This window comes from Corvus brachyrhynchos, unplaced genomic scaffold (assembly GCF_000691975.1).
Source record: "Corvus brachyrhynchos isolate BGI_N302 unplaced genomic scaffold, ASM69197v1 scaffold22, whole genome shotgun sequence".
Classification (NCBI taxonomy): Eukaryota; Metazoa; Chordata; class Aves; order Passeriformes; family Corvidae; genus Corvus; species Corvus brachyrhynchos.
In genome coordinates, this window is record NW_008238355.1 from 7,609,823 (window position 1) to 7,631,533 (window position 21,711).

The window sequence follows — 21,711 nt, forward strand, 5'->3', positions numbered from 1 at the left end:
TCTGTTTAATCATTCCCCTATTTAGAAACTATTCTAAAGTATCTTGAAATACAGTAAAAACTATTTACAGTTAAAAGATTTTCATGTGTATGCATTTTGAGTAAATTAACCAGCATGATTTTAAAATGTATTTAATACACAGCACCATGAAGTTAACTTTTTACAGATGCTTTCCTCAAGTTCACTTTTCCATTCCAGAGCTCAGCATGCTGTTCTGTAGAATCACGAGTCTTTGTGGTGGGTTAAAACCAGATGAAATTCACCTTTGTTTATTCATCTTTTTTCTTCCAGTTAATAACAGTTTGAAGAGTGGCTTTGGGCTAAGTAGAGAAAGTAAAGGTCTTTGCCAATTCATTCAGGAGTGCTATTTCTTCTAGAGCTCTCCCTTGGTTGCAAGGTGTCAGTGTGCATGACAGACTTCCAAACCTGTCAGTCATCATTTACCTCACCTTTCTCTTCTTAGCTTTTGTGGCTTTCTCATTTCTGGATGTAAATATTAGTTACACTGACGTAGGCAATATTATCTTTCTTGGAATGAACTGGGGGAAATTACTAATTTTTCAGTTCCAAATGGAAAAAACCTCTTTCATTCTGTAATGGGTTGCAATACAGCAGTGAAAGACCTGAATGACCAATAGTGAAACCTACTGTGGACAGAGATCCTGTTTAGCTACCTCCATCTCCTCTCCATTTTTTTATCAAGGTAGTCTGAAATTGATTTGTTGGGCTATGCAAATTTTTATCTACAGATTATTTTGTTCTTCTTTGAGATGGTATCTCTGCTTCAATCAGTTGTTCCATTTTTAGTCTGTCACTGGGAATCTTCAGGAAGAGTGAGACAGGGTTATACAAACAGGTACCAATTTTTGAAAATAAAATAAGAAGCACCTGCTAGATTTCTGGGCTTGTTGAAATCAATTTTTTTTTGGTCCTCACAGAAAACAGGAGTATTCTGGCTGCAGGCCAAACAGCAATGGTTTTTCTTTATAATGGGCATGAAAGGACAAGATTTTTTAGCAGCTTTTAGCATGCTTAAATTTGAGTAAAACCATTTGTTACCAACACAAGTCAGCTTCCTAAGTGTTCTGCTTACATAGCACATTTTTTTCTGAAAGTTATGAACTAACTGAAATCCTTCTAAAAGAAAGAAAATTAATATTTGTTACAATATCAATTAAGAAGGGGATCATAGTACAGCCATAATAATCTTATGGTTTTAAAATATTAATCTTTTTATGCTATCATCACAGCCCGTCCTTAAAAAATGGAGAAACTTTCTTGTTGACAAAATATGAATTTTTTATGCTCCTAAGCCTCAGTGCTGTCAAATTATCAAATATAGTTTCTCAGCAGATATAGCTTGTATTTGTATTTACAGAACATATATATGCCACAGTAACCATATTTGAAAGTTTAATCCTTTAAACTATTTACATTGGGTTTTCAACATTAATAATGGAAAGCCTTTGTAAGCTGAAATAAAAAGGGGAGGGGTAAAGAGAGGGGACAAGTAGTTTATGATGTGAAGAACAGGGTATTTTTTTGTAGATGCTCTTCAATCATGTAATCATAGGCAGGCAAGTCATATGCATTTACTGAATGAAAATTATCACTGGCACTGTGATCATAAGATACTTCCTTGATATTCTTGAAAAATTATATTAATGCTCAAAAGAATTAAATTCAATCCATTATTACCAAGTTATTTTAAATTTCTGAAAAGATGTAATCCTTTGAATAGTTGCGTCCAAGCACCTAGCTTAGACATAGCGTTAGTGACCCTGTTCTTCCATAAATCAGCCCTCTGGAATGCCTGCATCATTGCTCTGCTACTTGCATGAATATAACTATGTATGTGTGTATATATAGGTATAGATAGGAGATAGGTATGTTCTATGCATATAGATTTGAAATACATGCATTTACACAAGTATACGGTGTTCTTGGTTCAGAAAGTCATATAAGCAACTTCATGCATGCACTAGATGTTGTAGGGGTAGTCTGAAGAAGAAGTAAAATAATGAGGACTGCTCAGCATGGTTTTTACAGATATACTAAAATTTTTTCTCTGTATCTCTGCGAATGTATTTAACTTCTTTACTTTCTACAATTCAGTAGAGAGAAACAGAAGTATCACCAAAAAAACCAGTCATATATAATGATTTATATAAATGGATATATTGATGCTGTTTATAAGCAAGGAGAGCACATGGATACATTGCTAAGGAAACCTGAGCTGGAATCACTTGATCTTCCTGGGTTATTGAATACTTCCTCCTTGCACTTTGTTAGCTTGTGGATGTGCAAGCCAAGACTTCCTCTCTTGCTTCTTATTGATGAGGAGAAACAGAAGCCCTCCCAGTGCTAGTCATACTCTGACCTCATGATTTAAGGTCTAAGGTGACCAGCAGAAAACTTCAGTGATTCCTATATTTATCTGTGCTGATGTGTTTTGCTGTATCTATCTAAAAAATATACTACTCTTTTTTTAAAGCTTGATTAGCCACATGCAACACAGAAAGGAACAGTGTACAGAGAAAAATGTTTAAGTGAGTTATATCAGGCTCACACAATGTGTCATCTACATTATTTGATATTCCAGCATATTTTGAAAATATATTTAAAATTTTTAATTATCTACATTCACAAGTTGTTATTATTATTGCCTTGAAAATTTTTGGTGCTCCCTAAAGATTACAAAGGTGATGGCATTTTATTCTAAACATATACTTTCTTTAAAATATTAATAATATACTAGAAGTTGGGCTTTCTAGACCCTTTTTATTTTTAAAATTAATCTTTTTATGGTTAAATGAACTCTAAGCAAAATGTAGGTGGTGGTATAATGGGTTGGTTCAAATAATTCCGATATCCTTTTGAAATCCTGATTTTATTTGATGTTCCAAGATATAGCATACTGAAATAAAATATACGCACCTCTGAATTTGAGAATTTTTAGTAAGAGCTGTGTTACTAATGATTTGAAACAACAGAAGTATGCAAGTTGGCTGTTCAACAGATGAATCTTGCATTTTGAAAGTAATTCCTGATGGTAATTTTATTCATATTCACATTACTTTAACTGGCTAGTTGGATTTATATCAATTACTATTGCCAGAACAATTGTGACATAGTTTTGATATGCTAGTAAAAACATCTGTTTTGGACAAAATTTTTACTAGTAAATGTTGACTTTATCCACTTAAACACAAACAGCTAATTTCTCATCCCATTTAGAACAATAAAGGTGTGTTATGGCCTTCTTCATTACAGTCCAGTTGTCTTTTAAAAAAACTATGTTGTCCCCAGACTTTAAGCATAAAACTGGAAAAATTTCTCAATTAATAAGGGACCATGTGTTGGTCAAGCTCATTTCATAGATCTTTAATTCATGGATACTGTTAAGTGAATACATAGAAGACATTCTTATCCTTATTGGACCTGCTTAAATGCCTTAAAAATAGACTACTTTTGGATAAAATGAAAGTGTATTAGAATAACTTCTCATAAAGTGAACACTAATGAACGTCCAAACTGGTTGATATTGGAGGTTTTTACCAATGCTATTGTTTAAGATTCAATAAATGTGCTGACAAGTATGAAATCACTATCTTAAAAGGAATCTGCTGATTTATTGTTAAACTTCCGTTAGCCAAGACTGCTAGATTGCTGCATTATACCTCCAGCAATAACTGCTTTGAATGTGTTTCATTTAGCATTTCCAGTTGTTGTCCTTGTCTTAGTCTAAGACAATTTTATGGTGCAGAGACTCTGAAATGTTACCTCCCCTCTCCCCGTCTACCAATAATGAGAAACAAATGCAAAAATATATAAGTGGGAAAATAACAATTTCTGAAAGAAAACAGCAACAAAGAAAACAACAATAACCACTAGATACACAGGTGCTGAGTCAACTGGTTTCCCCAGGAACAAAGAAAACAAGACAACTGCCACCCAGGCAGCACATGTGCCCCAGAGGACAAAGACAAGATGGTGAAGAGGCTTTCCTGGCTAAACCTCCCACTATGGAAGAAAAAAAACCGCGAAGGCAGGGTCTCATGGTGTGATTCTGGTGCCAGATGGGATGTGCTGACATTGTCTGGGGCAGTTCCAGACTTGCGGTGTCAGTTTTCCTGTTCCCTCTGTGTGACAGCAGGGTGCATATCTGGGAGGTCACCCCTTCTGCCTGCTGCCTCTTCCTGCCACCTGCTGGACTCCCTTTCAGCTCAGCCAGCCTTGTCTGGTGTCAGTGCCACGGCCTCATGTTGCTGCCCCATTCGGGGAGGGCGAGATGGTCCTGCTGGGCACCAAAAACCGCACTCCTGGCCCAGACGTTCTTGGCTGCAGTTTCAGATCTGTCACTTTTGAACCACCAATTTGGGAGTGGTCCCGCTGCCTCTTCTCAGCTCAATTGTCCTGCAGAAATGTCCTGGAGGGCTCAGAAGTGTGAAGAGACCTACAGGTCATACAGTGCCAGGGTCTGCTGATTGCTTCACTTTGGTGAGCCAGACCAAAATGGACCCCTTTCTGTTCCAGCCATGCTATGCATTATCTCTGCCGAAACCATGCCTATGGCTGATGTGAATGGTATTTTAAACAGCACTGAAATCCTCAACTCTGTACCCAAGACATTATCCACCCCTTATTCTATACTATGCACATGACAACCAGATGTTCATACCTTTCAACTGTAGACATCTATGCATACAAATAACTATATACAGATACAGATATTATTTAAGTGGTCACTGACTGTTCCCCCAAGATATTTGTTGGCTTTATTTTAGTCCATCACTGGTGTGACTTGAGCAGTCTGTATTCATTGCTGTGGATATTTTATGACATATGGTGTCAGTGTCATTCAACAACCAATATTACATACATAATTCAACATTATAGATAGTTCTCACCAAAATCAGGTCCCCTGTGTGATGTACACAATGTTCCCCATCCCTCTGTATTAGCTACCAAGTGTAACCAGGTCCTTGAGCAAAACCAGTCTCACAGATGGGTTTGCCTTTGCTTGAGATGGGACTAATCCAAACTTTCATATGCAAACATGCATATGGTGCATGTCTTTCCCAACATGCACCATATGCACCATGGGGACTTTATCTTCATTGCTATATGCAGTGATTCTGACTGGGCAGGGCTAGAGTGATTAGTGGAGCCGCTAGTGTTAACTAATCAGTTGGTCTTCGGTAAATGCAGATCCCAATGTTTGAATGCCCCACCGCCCACTGCCTTCAGTGAGGTTTTTAACAAACCATTTCACTGTTTGCCTTTCCCAGCAGCCCGTGGGTGATAGGCAATATGATACACCCACTGAATACCATGTTCTCTAGCACAGGTGTCCATGAGGTTCTTGTTTGAAATTAGTCCCATTGTCTTACTCAAATCTTTCTGGGGTGCCATGTTGCCACAGGACAGGCTTGAGGCACAGGGTAGGTCTCCAGCCATCCGGTGGCGGCTTCTACCATTATGAGCACACAGGGCCTGCCTTGGCAGGTTTGCGGAAGTGTGATGTAATCAATCTGCCAGGCCTCTCCATATTTATATTTAGCCCATTCTCCCTCATACCAATGGGCTTTACCTGCTTGGCCTGCTTGATTGCAGTGCATGCTTCACAATCACGGATTACCTGGGATATGGTGTCCATAGTTAAGTCCATCCTTCATTCATGAACCCATCAGTATGTCACATCTCTTCCCTCATGACCTGAGGCATCATGATTCCAACAAACTAGAAATAATTTTCCCTTGTGTTGCCAGTCCAGATGTACCTTTAATTTTGGCAGCCTGATCCACCTATTTGTTGTTGCAATGCTCCTTATTAGCCTGACTCATAGGCACATAAGCATCCACATGACAGACTTTCAGTCAGCTTCTCTACCCTGAGAGCAATGTCTAGCCATATTTTGGCAGCTCAGATTCTTCAATGCCAATTGGCCTTTTTTCATCTTTCTAGCCACCTCCACAGAGTGTTTGCTACCATCCACAAGTCAGTATAGAGGTATAGTGTTGGCCACTTCTCTCATTCAGCAGTATCCAAAGCCAGATGAGTTTTCAGCTCTGCATCTTGACTTGATCCGCCTTGTCCTTTGGTCGCCTTCTGCAACTTGCTGCTTAGGGTCCCATATGGCAGCTTCCCATGTTTGACTTGTCCCTACGATACGGCAGGAACTGTCAGTGAAGAGAGTGTGTCGCATGTCACTTTCTGGTGGCTGGTTATATGGTGGGGCCTCCTCAGCCTGTGTCACCTGATCCCCTTCCTCTTCATATTGTAGTCCAGAACTCTCACCTTAAGGCAAGTTTGTGATGATTTCCAAGATCCCAGGGTGATTAGGATTTCCCATCTGAACTTGCTGTGTGATCAGAATGATCCACTTACTCCAGGTGGTATTGTTGGCATGATGTATTGAAGGGATGTGCCCCTTGCAAATTCTGCCCAACACTCCCCATGGTCATCCTACTGGGTGACTGGATTTGGTCTTATATTTACTCCTTCAGACAGGGGCGACTGCTGTTGGCTTAGGCTGCCCATCTTGTTGAACTGCAGCCTGAATGACTGTGGTGTCTGCCAATTTGCTCTCTTTCTCCTCTGGCTGTAGGTGCTGCTGTATAGTAAAAAAGAAGCATGCGGGTAAGCATTAACTAGGGCTCAGCAGAGAGCAGTAAGTCGCCCCTCTCTGAAACTGCCACAGCAATTTTATTTCAAATATTCTGCTACCTTATCAGAGTTTTGTATTTGTTCAGAGGGAAACTTCCAAACTATTGGAGCAGAACACTTCAAAAGTAATCTTCAAAATCCCATTTCCTCCTACATCCCATGCCACTCAGGAATTTTCACCTCTTGGGCAGGTGTCCACAAAACCTCCTGTCTCAGTTTTGAGACAAATTTAAGAGGAGACATTCTGCAGTGAGTAGTCTCCTTTAAAGGGTTTCGACAATCCCCTTCCACCAAGAGATAATTAATACTAATAGAGAAAAGTAAAAAAAACCTCAAACAAAACCAACAGTTTATTAACAACAGAATGCCCACAGGCAAGGAAGAAAAGTAAATAACCCTTAAAAATTGAACTATCAGAACTCACTCCATGCCCCACAAAAACACAGGAACAAAGACCCAAAAATGTCCAGAGAATGGGGCAAACATTGAAAATAAATACTCCTTCCAGACACATGGTGCAAGATGGTGCTGGCTTTCATGCTGTGGGAAGTGGATTTTCCATGGAGGAGTTCCAGCAAAAGGCAAAAACCTGGCTCTCTGGTGTCGACCTCCTCTCCATGAGCAGACGAAGCAGCTGGGCTGGAGCCTCTTGGTGTGCTTTCTCTCCCCGGCCCCGCTCCTTGAGGCTGGGGCTGGAATGGGGCAAGTTCGCTCTCGCTGGTCCCACTCCTCCGATCTCAGACCAGCAGCTCTTCAGTTCACCTTAAGGCAGCTGAAAGATTGCTGCTGCAGCTTCTCCAAGCCAGAGGAGGAAAAAGCTTTTTGCCTGAGCCAACAAAACCAAACTAGCCAAACAAAGCTGAATCACACAGCGCCATGGAATGCCTGGGCAATGAGGCTTTGAAAATGCCTGCCAAAAGCCCAAAGCTTCCCCCTCCCCAACCCCACACACTACCAGTCTCAGGCTTTAAAGATACAGCAACCATTTCTGGGCATTTCTGATCATGGAATAGACCGTAAATCACTCCAAGACACCTCCCTAGAAATCTCCATCCTGACTCCATGTGTTGTAGATTGTACGGAGGAGACCAAGCAGAACCAGCAAGAAGAATATGGTGTCCTTAGCACCCAGAGGGAATTCAGCATTCTCAAGAAGTGATGTGTCAGACCTGAAGGGAAGAAGGAGGTGAAAGGCTGGGAAAAATCATCTTCTCCTGTTCCCCCAACAGGCTGTGTGCAATAATTAGTAAACCCGCAGATGTAGCAGCCCAGATGAGGAGAGGCAAACAATGACGAAGACATAAACCAAATGATCTTCATTGCCTTTGATGTTATCATTCCATAAACTGATATCACATCAACTGTATCTTGGTTCCTCTCCCTGATCTGAAGAAGAGCACTATCATGGGGAGATGGTTCCACATATTTGGGTGCATACACAAGGTTAGGTGCCACACTACCATGACTAAACCAAGCAATGTGGTGACCAGGGAGTTCTGTACCCAATATAGAAATTATTTAGTCAAATTCTTTATTTTTTCACTTTCTCTCTTGAGCCCCTTTTAGTTGGGTGCCAAATATGTCTTTGTTTAAGGCAATTTTACAGGGCAGAGTCTCTGCAATAAGTTACCTCCCCTTAGTTTTCAACCTCTCCCCTCTACCAATAAGGAGTGACAAATGTAAAGAGATATAAATGGAAAAAAACACAGTTTACTAAAAGAAAACAGCAATAAACAAGAAATACAAAGGCAAACACTTAAACCCTCACCCAGAAATGCAGAGGAGGTCCCTCTAATTGTCCCGGGGAACACAGACAGAATGGCATAAATTCCAGTCTCTGGGCCATGTGGCCAGGACAGAGGACAAAGGCGACAAAGGCAACAACACATCAACCGAGCATCCGTGGTTCCAAAACTGCCTCCTTCCCCAAGCAACAACGGGAGAGGGGAAAAAACAAAACCTAGAAAACATTTTTCTCCAAAAGGAGTCAATGCTGTGAAACGCCGAAAGAAACTTCTCAGCAGATGTAGGGCCAACCCCCTCAGCAGCTGGAATCTTGTGGAGCGGCTCCGACCCTTGGCGACAGACGGCTGTCCTGAGCAGCAGCGGCGGAAAGTCCGGAGGAACATCTCCCCTGGCTCCAAAAGCGGTTGTTGCTATAGCGACTGTGGCAAGGGTCGCTGTCTGCCTTTTTTTTCCATCAGTTCCTGGGAGGCCGTGGCTAGCAACCTGTCAGAGCGCCCCGCTTTCTCAGGTTCTCAGGAGCCTGGAAAGAACAAAACAAGAGCTCCACGTGTCTGTTCCCTGTTTTTAAAGGGACCCAGCACCCCCTCCCCTTTCCGTGAACGGGGGTAAAACACAGAGGTTCTGCTTCCCACTTTGGGTCTTAAAAGGATAGTAAACTACCTTGCACGGATTGATGTAGGGAAGATACGGAATACAGGATTTGGGGTCACCCCTAATGCTAAACTCTTGCCTCCTATCTCTGTAACTATGGCAGTCCTTCTAAGCAAACAGCTCCTCTAGTTAAAAATATGCAACAAATCAAATTAATTAAAATTTATCTGTTCAACTGGTGCAGTAGTGTTTCTGAATAACTCTGAGGACCATAAATTCAAATTAAGGTTTGCACAACTTCCTCCTAGGTTTGAAGAGAAGGTACATTACCAAAAGGAAAAGGGGAAACTAGTGACCCTGTTAAACAGCATTCATCGGGGGTGCTTGCAAAAGTGACTGTACTGAAGGTTCATACAGCCAGATTTTGCATCATAAACCAGAGAGTGAAGCAGACAGACACAGCAATTAATTGTACCTAATGTTAATATTCACATAAGGTTAAGTATGATAGCAGTCACATATGAGTGGAGTAATAGGAAGTTAATTATTGCAAAATGTTGATCATAGGCATTCAGTGCTTATAATTTTATTCATAGCATGCTTTGGTTGTTCTGATACTCCTTCAGGCAGTAATATGGGTTGTCAGATTCAGTTTTTAAGGTAAAGGTGTGAAGGATATATGCTAATTTATACATGTTCATTGAACATATTTTTCCCTAATAGTTTTTTAACAATGAGATTTTACTACAAAGCACTTGCTCTCCTGGTTTTAGTAAGCTTCTAAATAGATACAAAAAGTGTACACCATGCTCTACTGCCAATAATGACTGTCCTCTTCTTGCAAATACAAGGAATGCATATAGTCGTCCCACCATTCTGTCTTATATTTGATTTATTCACGAATCTAAACTTGTATATGGCGTCTGATTTTTGCAGTCTGAATGAGAACCTAATAAGTGTGGGAACAGGATTAAAGTTTTGCTCCTGACAGTTTCCTAAATGCGGTCCTTGTTCTGCTGACTTTTTACATCTCCTACTTTTCAGCATCATCCTATGGCACATTTATAACCTATTACATTTAATACTTGAAAATGTGATTTCTGGTTTTAGTATTGATGCTTTACCTTTTGTCTTCAAGTGGTCTGAACTGGGAGCCTACACTTTATTATCTACTTAGAAAAGAATGAGATTAATATTAAAGGAGTATCAAACTTAAATATCCACAGAACTTGTAAAAGAGGTGGAGCCACAGAACTGGGCGTTGTGTTGGCAAAATTAGAGTGATAGAAAGTTTACCTGACTACGTATCAGCACTACTGCTGCATTTATTATCCTGATTTTCTTAAACAGAATATTGCATGACTCTTAATGTTCTATATTTGATTACTAAAAGGAAAAAAAATCATCTTCATAGTTTTTCCACTTTTGCAGTTTTAGTGGTATTAGCTCTTAATCCTAAACTAGAAATGAGTATTCACATGGGGAAGGAAGAATCTGATGTCATTTATTTCTGGTTAGACCATTATACTTGAGAAAAAAAGAAACGAAGAGCCAGTCAGTTTTCTGGTATTTTGTAAAATAGTACTGTCACTGCCAGAGAATATGACAACTCACATTAAATATTTGGGTTGGACTTCATGTGGTGACATTTCACTGCAAATTTAGAGAGTACTGAGAACATCTGCTTAACTTCCAAAATGTGTGTTAGCTCTTCCACTTTTTCTCTGCAAGTTTTACAAGGTTTTCACCTCTACCAATGTGTGTGTGACACATAAAATTGAAGAAAAAGTACTGTTGCAGTAAATATAAGTAACATTTTATAGTAGCTTTGACAATTTGTGTCAATTGCCTCATGGCCATGCCACGTTCTGTGTGGCAAGGTTTTTGGGGGTTGTAGTTTGCATGATTCAGTAATCTCAACTGGTGTAACCACAGCTGTGGAGGGCAATGAATTGATAGTAACAACTTCTGTATTTTTTTACTTGTTCTTAAGACTAGTTTAAAACACATTAAAAATCAATAAAATGTTATTTTTCTTTCAGGTGGGAGATGAAAGAAGATGCAGATCTTGAAGATGAGGAGGAAGTTATGGTGGAACACTTAAAAAATATTTATTTGACACAAAGGACTCCTATCTCAGAGGATAAGGAAGAACAATTACCTTGACAGAATTTGGGTAGCACCTTTTTTCTGGATTCAACAAGATTAACTTAATGCCATAACTCACAGGACTAGAAAGCTGAGAAATATGTATCTTGAGTAGGAGTTCTAAACTAAAGGGTGTTTCCCTGTTATTGTCTGGTCACCCCATCCAGGAAGCAATTGTTCACACATGCATAAGGTGAGGAACGGTGCAAGAAAATGTCAGTGTCATAAAACAAGGAGGTTCTATCTCAGTACTGCAGAGGCATAAACCTGAATGACAAACTAAGAATTGATTTAAAAATATAAAACTGACTCTGAAAGTAATGCAACTTTAGACACAGGCTAAGCAAATACTCCTGGTTTCCATCCACCACTTTGGAGTTGGAGTCAGCCTGCCCCCAGTTAATGTCACTCAATGACCTTTTCTCTCCCCTGGTACTTGTTTATTAAATCACCCAAAATACATGAAAAGGGATAGGTATAGACCATACACCTACAGTCCTTTCTGAGTTGCTCCAGAATGAGTATGCTTGGCCATTATTCCCAATCAAAAATGCATCAGCTTTACTGCCCTCACAAATCCTCACTTAACATCCAGTGTATTTTGTGGCTTAAAAAACACTTTATAGAGAAACTTTAGAAGTTTTGAGAAGCATCTTTTTATTAAAAAAAAAATTATTTGCAGGCAGTACTCAGAGGATTATCATAACAGTGGACTGAGAAAATAATAAATAATTTAATATTTATTTTTGATAAATATAGTAAAATATCATAGTCAAAGTAATCCTGGTTTGATATTCAAAATTTTCTGAATATCAAATATTTTTCTGAATACTAAATATTTTTCTTACACACTTGTGAAAACTGTCAACATGGAATTATTTTTTATACAGAAGGTGTGGTTAGTATTTCTTTAGCTCTACAGAAATAATCCATAATTTTTCTCTTAGTTTCTTTCATTAAAAGTCTAATGGAACTATATTCTCTGCTTGATGAAGGACTCTGGCAAGATCGTGCTAAGGGTGCAATCTGAGCAGAGTTATTCATGTTCCCAGTACACCTTCACACAGATGCTATTACGGACATAACTTAGATCACTTGAATAGGATGAAAACATGCTTTTTTTCCCTAAAGGCTTCAGCAGCATCATGGGAAAGCATATTACTAATGCTGATTTAGGGTCTTATCTGAAATGCAGGTTTTTCTCCTCTTAATTGCTCTTTTTTCTTTTCATTTAAAGTATCAGACCATTTAAAATGAAAATGTGGACAATTGCATCTTACAAATCTCCAAAGATCTTGTTACAACACTGCAACATGAAAGGGCTGTGAGGCACTGGAGCTTAAAAAATGCTCAAAATATTAATTAAAGAATAAAGTAGACATTTTCCTCTGCTGCCAGTGTAGTAATTTCAGATCATAAAGAAGTGACTAGTGTAAAAACCATTTGTCTTTGCTTTGTATTTCACCTTTGAAGATTAGTGGTGGACTTCAGGTTTAAAACACCTCTACAGGGATCTTCATGATGGCAGGTTTGGTATTCTGACAAATGAGGCACACATATTCCAAGCCATACAAATAATGTGCTAGTGTACATGGAGCTTAGAATATTCTCTCCTATTCTATCAAAATCTATTGTACATAATTGACTTTTTGCATAGTCACATGAAGTGCGTATGTGGTGAAACTGATTGAAATACGTCTTGTGAAAATGCTTCCCTTCTGGGAGATGCCTACTCTGAAGAGGACCAACTTTGCAAGTGAACAAGATAATTGAGAGTAAAACCCCTCACTTAAACTTAAGTGGGAATATCCATAAAGAGAGGTATTCCAGACTGGTTATTATCCTCTAAATTCACAACACACTGGGTTCTGGAGTAATCTATAAGCAGTCACATTTAGGAAAAAAGAATTCTTTATGCCCCTTCCTCCTTTCTCTCCCTGCCACATTAATTCAGCAATAAGCCACAGGGTAGCAGTAGGACAATTTTCTGTTTCCCTTTATGATTATTGAGTCCAACTGTTAACCCAGCACGGCCAAGCCCATCACTAAACCATGTCCCAAAATACCACAACTACACATCTTTTAAATTCCTCCATTGATGGTGACTCAACCACTATCCTGGGTGGCCTGTGTTGGGGCTTGATAACTTTTTCAGTCAAGAAATGTTTCCCAGAATCCAATCAAAAACTACCCTGGCACAACTTAAAGCCATTTCCTTTCATCCTATCATGTGTTACCTGGAAGAAGAGGCTGACCCCCACCTGGCTACAACCTCTTTTCATGTAGTTGTATAGAGTGATACAGCCTCCTTTCTTCCAGGCTAAACACCCAGATCCCTCAGGTGCTCCTGATCAGATTTCTGCCCCAGACCCTTAACCAGCTCCACTGCCCTTCTCTGGACATGCTTCAGAACCTCAATGTCTTTCTTGTCATGAGAAGCCCAAAACTGAACTCAGAATTCACCAGTGCTGAGTAAAGGGGGACAGTCACTTCCCTGGTCCTGTTGGCCACACTATTTCTGATAAAGGCCTAGATACCAATGGCCTTCTTACCTACCTGGGCACACTCTGGCTCATATTCAGCCAGCTATTGACCAGCAACTTTTCTGCTGTGCCTCTTTCAAGTCACTCTGCCCCACAACTATGGCATTGATTGGGGTTGTTGTGACCCAAGCACAGGATGTTGATCCTTGTTCCACTGGCCTCAGCCCACTGATCCAGCTTGTCCAGATCCCTTGTAACCCTCCAGCAGGTCAACACTCCTGCTCAATTTGGTGTCATCTGCAAACTGACCGAGGATGCCCTCTAGTCCCTGGTCTAAATAATTGATAAAGGTATTAAATAGGACGGTCCCCAACACTGAGCCTTGAAGAATCCCACTTATGACTGGCCAATGACTAACATGCCTAAGAACGTAACAACATAAAAGCTGAACCTTTTATTTGGATGTTTTTCCTATCCAAACCTATACGTGCATCTTTTAGGGTATCTGAGTGCAAGAGAATGTGTGTTTCAAATTGATCTTGACCCACAATCCTTACTGAGAAATACCAGGACTTGATTTTGCTGGCAATGTAACCATTCCAACTGACCTTTAGGGTATAAAAGAGACATCATCTTGGCAATATTACCTAATGCTGAATACACACTTCTACAACATTCACATTTGTTCAATAAAATTACAGTAATAATAGGAATTGTACAACTAAGATTGCTAAGTAACATACCATTGATTTATCAAGACTGTTTGCTTTAAACTTAAATACTTAATTGAAGATTGAATGAGCTCACCATTTATCCATTGTATAGATGTATTCCATAGATGCTTGTGTGTAAAATTAGGAACATTTTTATAATGGTAAAACTGCTGCTTTCTTCAGCTTTTCTTCATAAAACAATAGTTCTATATTCTTTAAAAAGTTCTGCTGCTTCTAAAATTGACTTAATATTAAATTAATTTTTAAGAGTGATGCAATGTCTGGGCTCTTTGACACTACTTATTGATCCAGGAATGTCTCATATGTATGTTTAGCCTAAATAAATGAAAGCAGCAGGAGTCAGATTTGTTTGCTATAGTGTGGGCCCTGTGTTTCATGACCACTGCAATCTGATCGTGTTAATTGCTCCTGGAAAGCTGGTCAAAAATAAGAACTAAAGTCTGTTGTACACAGCAGACCTTTCTGAGTGGGCAAGAGCTGGTCTCACTGGCTCAACTGAATTATCTCAAAGGGAAGTTATTGTATTTATAGAAACTAATTGGATCAGATAGTGCAAACTAGGTTAACTATACATGATCATTAATGCTCACACCTAATTATCATTTAACAATTTAATATACTTAGCCCCTTTTTCAAAACAGGCTTCAATGGGAGACTTCATGACATGGAATATCTCTAATTAGGTTTGTTTAATGTCCCCTTCAAAATGCTCCAAATCTTAACATCTTTCATCTTTTGAAAGGTAATTAATAAAATTAGAAGCAGGGCAAAATTGAATTTGTATTAATAATAATGAAACTCAAAAAGAAAAGAGAAAGAGAGTTATTTTGGGAACAGATTAACATGTAGACACAGCCCTGCTTTCTAGTGACTGCTGTCCTGACAGACTCCCATAGGCCATGCTTTATTTTAGGAGAGGGAATTTGATGTGCATCTATGCTATTTGCTCAGGAAATATGCACAACGGCAAATGGATGTTCTCTAATTCACCTCTACATCATCACAGCAGTGCATGTTAGGCATGAGGCTGGCTTCTTCCAATTAGCTTCTTCTGATAGAAATATTGAATTTCCCTCTCAGCTGGGAGGTCTTCACAAAGTACTAGTGAGTCTTATGTACAGTAAAACATCAATTATATGCTGATATAATACTATTTTATGGACCTCCTTAAAAATATGTGCAATCATTTCTAGTGACAAACACTACTCACTCCCAAGGCAACAGCTGACAGACAGAGGAATTAGATCCATTGCCCAATTAGACATGAAAGGAGAGAGTAACTTGATGGCAACAGGGTGATTTCTAAGTGAGTATATAGATCTTGAGGAGGTTCTTGTTGGAACAAAGCCACTTTTCTGTAGTAATTTTCCACATGGCATGTTATGAATGGAAGCAGAATCTCTAAAACTTTTCTAAGTGTAATGAGTAAAGGTGAGCTTACTTTATCCTCTACCTTTGGACTCCAACACTTGAAATGCAGACTAAACTAATTGACATTGCCAGGAAGGCAGTACAAGAAAAGCATGCAAGGTCTTGAGCAGGCTGGGCTAAAAAGTACCTGTCAGTAAAATGATGAAGGAACCAGATTATTCCTCTTCAGCAGCATCATTTGAGCATAGACTGTTAGCAATTATTGCAGCAAGTGAAACAGTGATACGGCGCTGACAACATTCTAAAAATTAAGGACTCATGCAAAGAAGCAAAAATAAATCCAAACACTTTTTTCTTTTCCTGAAAAAAGTGATTCTGTAACAAGTGTTTCAGGAAGAACTGGCAATTACCAAATACTAATGAGTAAAGTGCTCTTCTGAATTAAGACTGCATCTCTAAATTTAATAGCCAACTATCCCTAAGCTGACAAGAAGTCACAGAAATCATGGCTGGTACAAATTTCACTACTAGATCAAGACCTTTATATCCATGACAACTTCTGCTGTTAGTAGGTTGCAGTCATCTCTGAGAAGATACAATATAATATCTCCTACTGAAAAAAAAGTGTGTTAAAATAGCTCATTATACATTTTCCGCCTATGTGGTAAAACTGACTGAAATATCTTTTGTGTAAAAAGCTCCTCTTCTGGGGACCTCTTATTTGGAACAGGATACATTTTGCAAGTGAAATAATCTAATCCAGAATAAACCCCCTCACTTACTCTTACATGTGAATGTCCATACATGGAGCTCTTCCAAACGGACTAGTATCTTTTAAATTCACACACTTTTGTTCTGGAGTAATTTGTAAACAGTCAAACAGGGGAAAAAAAAAAAAGAAAAAAAGAAAAGAAAAAGAGGAACAGAACAAAACAAGACCTTTGTGTCCCATTCACTATGTTTTCTCCCTGATGCATTAATTCAGCAGTAACCCACTGGGTAGCAGTAAGACAATTCTGTCTTTCCCTTTACAAGCATCGAGTCTAACCATTAACCCAGCACCGCAAAGACACACCTGCACATCTTTTCAATCCCTCCAGGGCTGGTGCCTCCATCACAATTATGGAGTTTCTGCAGTAAACTGACCCAAGCTCCAACTGACAATGGCCTCAGTGTCTACACTGCCCTGCCCTGCCCATACTCTATCTGGAAATAAGGCAAAGAACCACATAATCGTGATCATATTCAACAGGTTCGATCCTTTCCAGTTACTATGTCAAACAGAATGCCAAGGCTGCCATGCCGAACACAGGTTTCAAACTCCACTGATGATGCAGGTTTGCTACAACAGCACATAAATTCATTTTGGGACAACCTTTTAGAAAATAGTATCTTTTCAGCTCTTCCAGTAAATATATATATTGATAAAAATTACTTTTGTAAAACAAGCACTCAGTCATTAGAAAGCAACTGATGAATGATTAGTAATGCATCCGTGAGTGTTCTTAATAATGCCTGTTAATGTTAATTATCTGTCCCTAGATTAATTAATAATAATCCTAAATAGAGGATGGAATATGATTATACAAGCCACTTTGGTAAATTTGTGATTGCCTAATATCCAACAATTTTATCATTTTGTTCCATAATCTGTGTTCTTGATGTAAAAGTCAACTTTTGAATATTTGGTTTCCATAATGAAATAGGGTCACATAGTTCTTCATAGGTCATCTTGACTGGTTTTTTTCCACCTCAATACTGCCTTTCTGGCATCCTTGAGAACTTACTGTTTTATTAATATTTGCTGTAATTTGCCATGTGAGTACAGCTGCCACTCAGTTATACATGAGTAAGTATTTAGTATTCTTGACTATTATACAGACCTAAAGCTGTGTAGGTCCTATATGGATAATAATTTCAGGTTTAGGGTTTGAACACTTCTGCTCCTAATGTTCCACATGAATTCTGTAATACCTAGGTTCTTGGATTGTTCTAAGCTACCTTTGTTACCTGGGATAGTGGGAGTTATAGTCCTCTGCTGCTAGTGAGTTATATTTTTTACTTAAACTAATGTATTTTGCCCCAGGTTTTATTTTCTTTAATTTCTCTGAACTTTAAATTTATACTTGGAAATCCATAGCACATCTGTTTTCACAACCTACAAATATCTAAATACTAATCAGTAAAGCCTATGCTTTCTCAAACCTAATACAGGGTCTTAGAGAACCAAGAATTCAATAAATGCAAAATTCAAACCAAGCACCTGCAAGGTTACTATTCAAGAAATGCAGTAGTTGTTTTCAGTAGGATTTTCACCTCTCTGTAAAATCCAGAAATTTTGTCTTTAAGGAGTTGTTTGCTAATATATAGGACACTTTATGTATATGTAAATATATACATATTCTACCTAATTCACATGTCTTAAATGGATTTTATTATGTAGATTAAGATTATGCTTTTCCTCTAGATAATGGACAAACATTGGGGAAATAAGAGGTTGAAATGGCAGGTGGTTTTTGTTCTGGCACGACTAGCAAACAGGTAACTTTCTGTGGTAAGCCAGATGTGGCTTTGGGAATGAAATTCTGTTGGCAGGAATCCTACCTGCAGGTATGGATTACCTTCAGGAACTTGATGGCTGAACAAATGCTATGAAGACTTTTTTCAGAGGCAAATGGATTAGGTATCTTCAAACAGCAATAAATTTCAGTTAAGGCTCCCAAATTTCACACAAGTCCTTCTATTTTATGAATGAAGAAACTGAGAGAGGTTGTTGCATTAATGCAATGCAAATGTGTAATGTTAGTCATCTGGCCTCCTTTAACCAGAACATGGCAGTCTATTCTTTATATCCAGGAGCTATGCAGGGGCTGTAAAATTAGTGATTGTACCTCCGCCACACTTTGGTATCAGCACACAAATAACTCCACGCTAAGGTGCACCTCCATCAAAAGCTGCCCTTTAACTACATAACAGAAAAGGCACAGGTATTTCCTTTTCCATTTTCTGTGTACACAAATGTTTAGCTGGCAGTTGTAGTTTTTTTTTTAAAGTTATATAATACCCTGAAGCAATCATCTGCTCTAAAATGCATAATTTATTCAAAGATAATTTGTGGAGTTGAGGGATTGATAGTTTAGAACGGAAAAATTATAGGTATGCTGAGTAGATTCTTACAAAAATAAATCATGTAATGTTATATTGAGATCAAATATTTCAAAATTCAAAGTACAATTAAATTGTTTGCACATATAAGAGCAGTGAAATAACTTTGCAAGGTTTGCATCATAAACCCATATATCTACAGAGTAAATAGTAGAACACAGACCATAAAGTTCTGTCATGAGTGTTGCTTTCAATTTTTGTTTCATTCCACCAAAACTCTTCATATCAGTCTGGCATTTTTTAACAACTATATACAGGACCAAAGAATTATGAGTGGTAACTTGAAATATGTATCATATATATTTAATCTTTACAACAAATGCAAAAGCAGTAAGTGAAAAACAAAGACATAAAAGACTGTAAAAACTCTTGAGAACATATAATGAAGCGTAAGAGTGAATGTCACAACAGATTTATGTATGTTCAACTTTCAGCAAAAACTGCTGAAGATGAATTTAAGAATATTTATGTATCATACTTCTGGCACAATAGCAGGAACCAAAATAAATTATCCAGGAATAGGACATAAGAAACAGATTCAGGGTGTAAACAACAAGCTGAATAAGAATTTAAAGAAAACTTTAAAGCCAAAGAGAGGTTTTCTAGCCCTGCAGAGCACTCAACAACAGTGTTGTTTTTTAATGAGTTTTCAGTATTTCACTTTTTTCCTAAAGTTTCTAGTTCAACTATTGTGAAAAGTGTTTTGGAAAAGGTAAAACATCATCTTTGTCAGGAAAACTAACATATTTTTATTTTTCATGAAATGCATTCTCTGTATTTATGCACTATAAATTGTACACAAAAAGCCTGTTCCATTGATGCCAAGCCAAAAGAGCAAATGCAAAGAAACTGCAAAGGCAATTCTAAAGAGAATTATTTTTTCTCCCACTCTCTTTTCTTTTGAGTTTTGCCTCAGAAGGAACTTTGACAAGACTATAGTTTTTTTTTTTTAATCTCTGGAAATAGGAACTGTCATTAACAAAAACAAACAAACAAATTTAATACTAAAAAAACCTGTTTTGTTTTCCATATTGGGGTTTGTCAAGAGCTGGCATTAAGTTGCTCAATAGGGAGACCTATGTGTGCAAACACATCACTCAGCATTATAGTATCTTGTGATATTCATAAAGTAGGTGACATGGGAGGGTCCATAGGACACAGCAAAATGATGATGCAGTATTCAATGATTCTTCTAGTCTGATGTGTGTATCTATATCTAGTCCGATACCCACCCTTTGAACCCTTTTGTCAAAGAAAATTCCTAAACTGGATCACATCCTTCAATTTCAGGATGCAGAGCAAAGCTCAAGTGGAATAAACGGACCACATTTATTGCAAATGTGAACCCAACCCATATAAACGAAAAGTGATCAGTCTCAGTATATTCAGATAGCCCTGCTGTGAACTGTTTGCCAGGTTTGGCATGCCCTTAACCAGCAGTACTCTGACTGAGAACTAACAGTGTTAGTAACTGACAGTGCCAGATACTGAAAACAGAAACATTGGTACTTCTGAAGAAAGGGCCATGTTGTTCTACAAATGCTGAGCACTACAGGGGGCCCTAACAACTGCTTATGAAAGTTGCATTGCAGGATAGCTATTCAAACCAGACATCCTGCTTGCTATAATCATCTATCAGCTGCTTCTAAAGTCCTGCCCCCCTTCACTGTGTTATCTGGAGTAGATGAAGTTTTAATTGTGAGCAGGTGGAATAAGAAAAAAAAGAAGGGAAAAAAAAAGAGTATTCTGTCATTCCAAATTTCTTGAAGTTCTTCAGGCAGTTTTTAAAAATACAAAAATTATAAATAAAATCAATTGAAACAAATTGTGGAGACACAGCTAGAAAGCAGAAGTGAGAGCACTGCTAAACTCATGTCAGAAGTGGACGCACTAACGCTGATAGGCCGCGAACCATGGCAGGCAGTACGGCCTACCAGGAAATAGCTAGAATAAGGGAATAGCATGCGTGGTATGTGTCAGTTAGTGCTAGCTTGTAGTTTTGCAATGTTATTAAGAAACATAGATATGGTTGTTACAGTAATTGCTGCTTATATAAGAATCTATTTTTAGTTACTGCTGAAAAGGTATAAATACTCAGCTCTGTATCAATAAAATTGCTTATTGCATCCAAGCAATCTGCCCTGTCTCTTCCATCGCCGACCGTCAAACGACAACTGGTGCCCCCGTGCGAGGACTGGGACTGCTCTTAAGTGACAGTCAGCGATGCCCTGCAGAACTTCAGTAACTTCACCAAAGGTTAAGCAGCAGGAGAAGCGTGAGCCTTTGGAACTGTGGTTAAGCCGCAGAAAGAAGCAGGAACCACGCTGGCTGGCAACTGATCCTCTGAAAAAGAGGTGAGTTGCTGCAGGGAACTAAGGGCCAGGGTCAGGGGATGACCACCCTAGAAAGAGACGTGTTTGAGCTTATGTCAAAGCTGCTTGACAAGCAAGGCAAATCTTTGCCTGCACACGATTTAAAAATTATACTCCGATGGACTGCTTCCAAACTGCAAGGAGTAACTCAGTCCACAGTTTTTGCAGCAGATCTGTGGGATAGAGTAGGACTGGAGCTTTGGAATGCTGTAGCTGACAGTGATAAAGCTGCTGCAAAGATGATTCTCTCCTGGAAAGTAATCTTTGAAGCTTTGAAAGCTCAAGAAAAATCTCTTGCTAAAGATAAAGAGGATGCCCCGTGCCCCCCCCTCCGCAGAAGCGGAGCCTCAGAACTCTTTACAATTTGAAGAGATTGTGCCTCTTTCACTAAAGGCTCCAGCCCCCATTGCAACAAAAAGGGAAAGGGGCTCC

General features: G+C 38.7%; 1 protein-coding gene across 4 annotated transcripts in view; it reads left to right on the forward strand.

Moving 5' to 3' along the window:
* KIAA0825 (KIAA0825 ortholog) overlaps positions 1-21,038 on the forward strand; it is a 211,402-nt gene extending 190,364 nt beyond the window's left edge. For all 4 annotated transcript variants that reach the window (XM_017735436.1, XM_017735435.1, XM_008634580.2 and 1 more), the window contains one exon: positions 11,049-21,038. In XM_017735436.1, coding sequence (XP_017590925.1) covers positions 11,049-11,172 — 124 coding nt within the window. In that variant the 3' untranslated portion in view covers positions 11,173-21,038. The remainder of the gene's footprint in view (positions 1-11,048) is intronic.
* Positions 21,039-21,711: the final 673 nt, after the last annotated feature.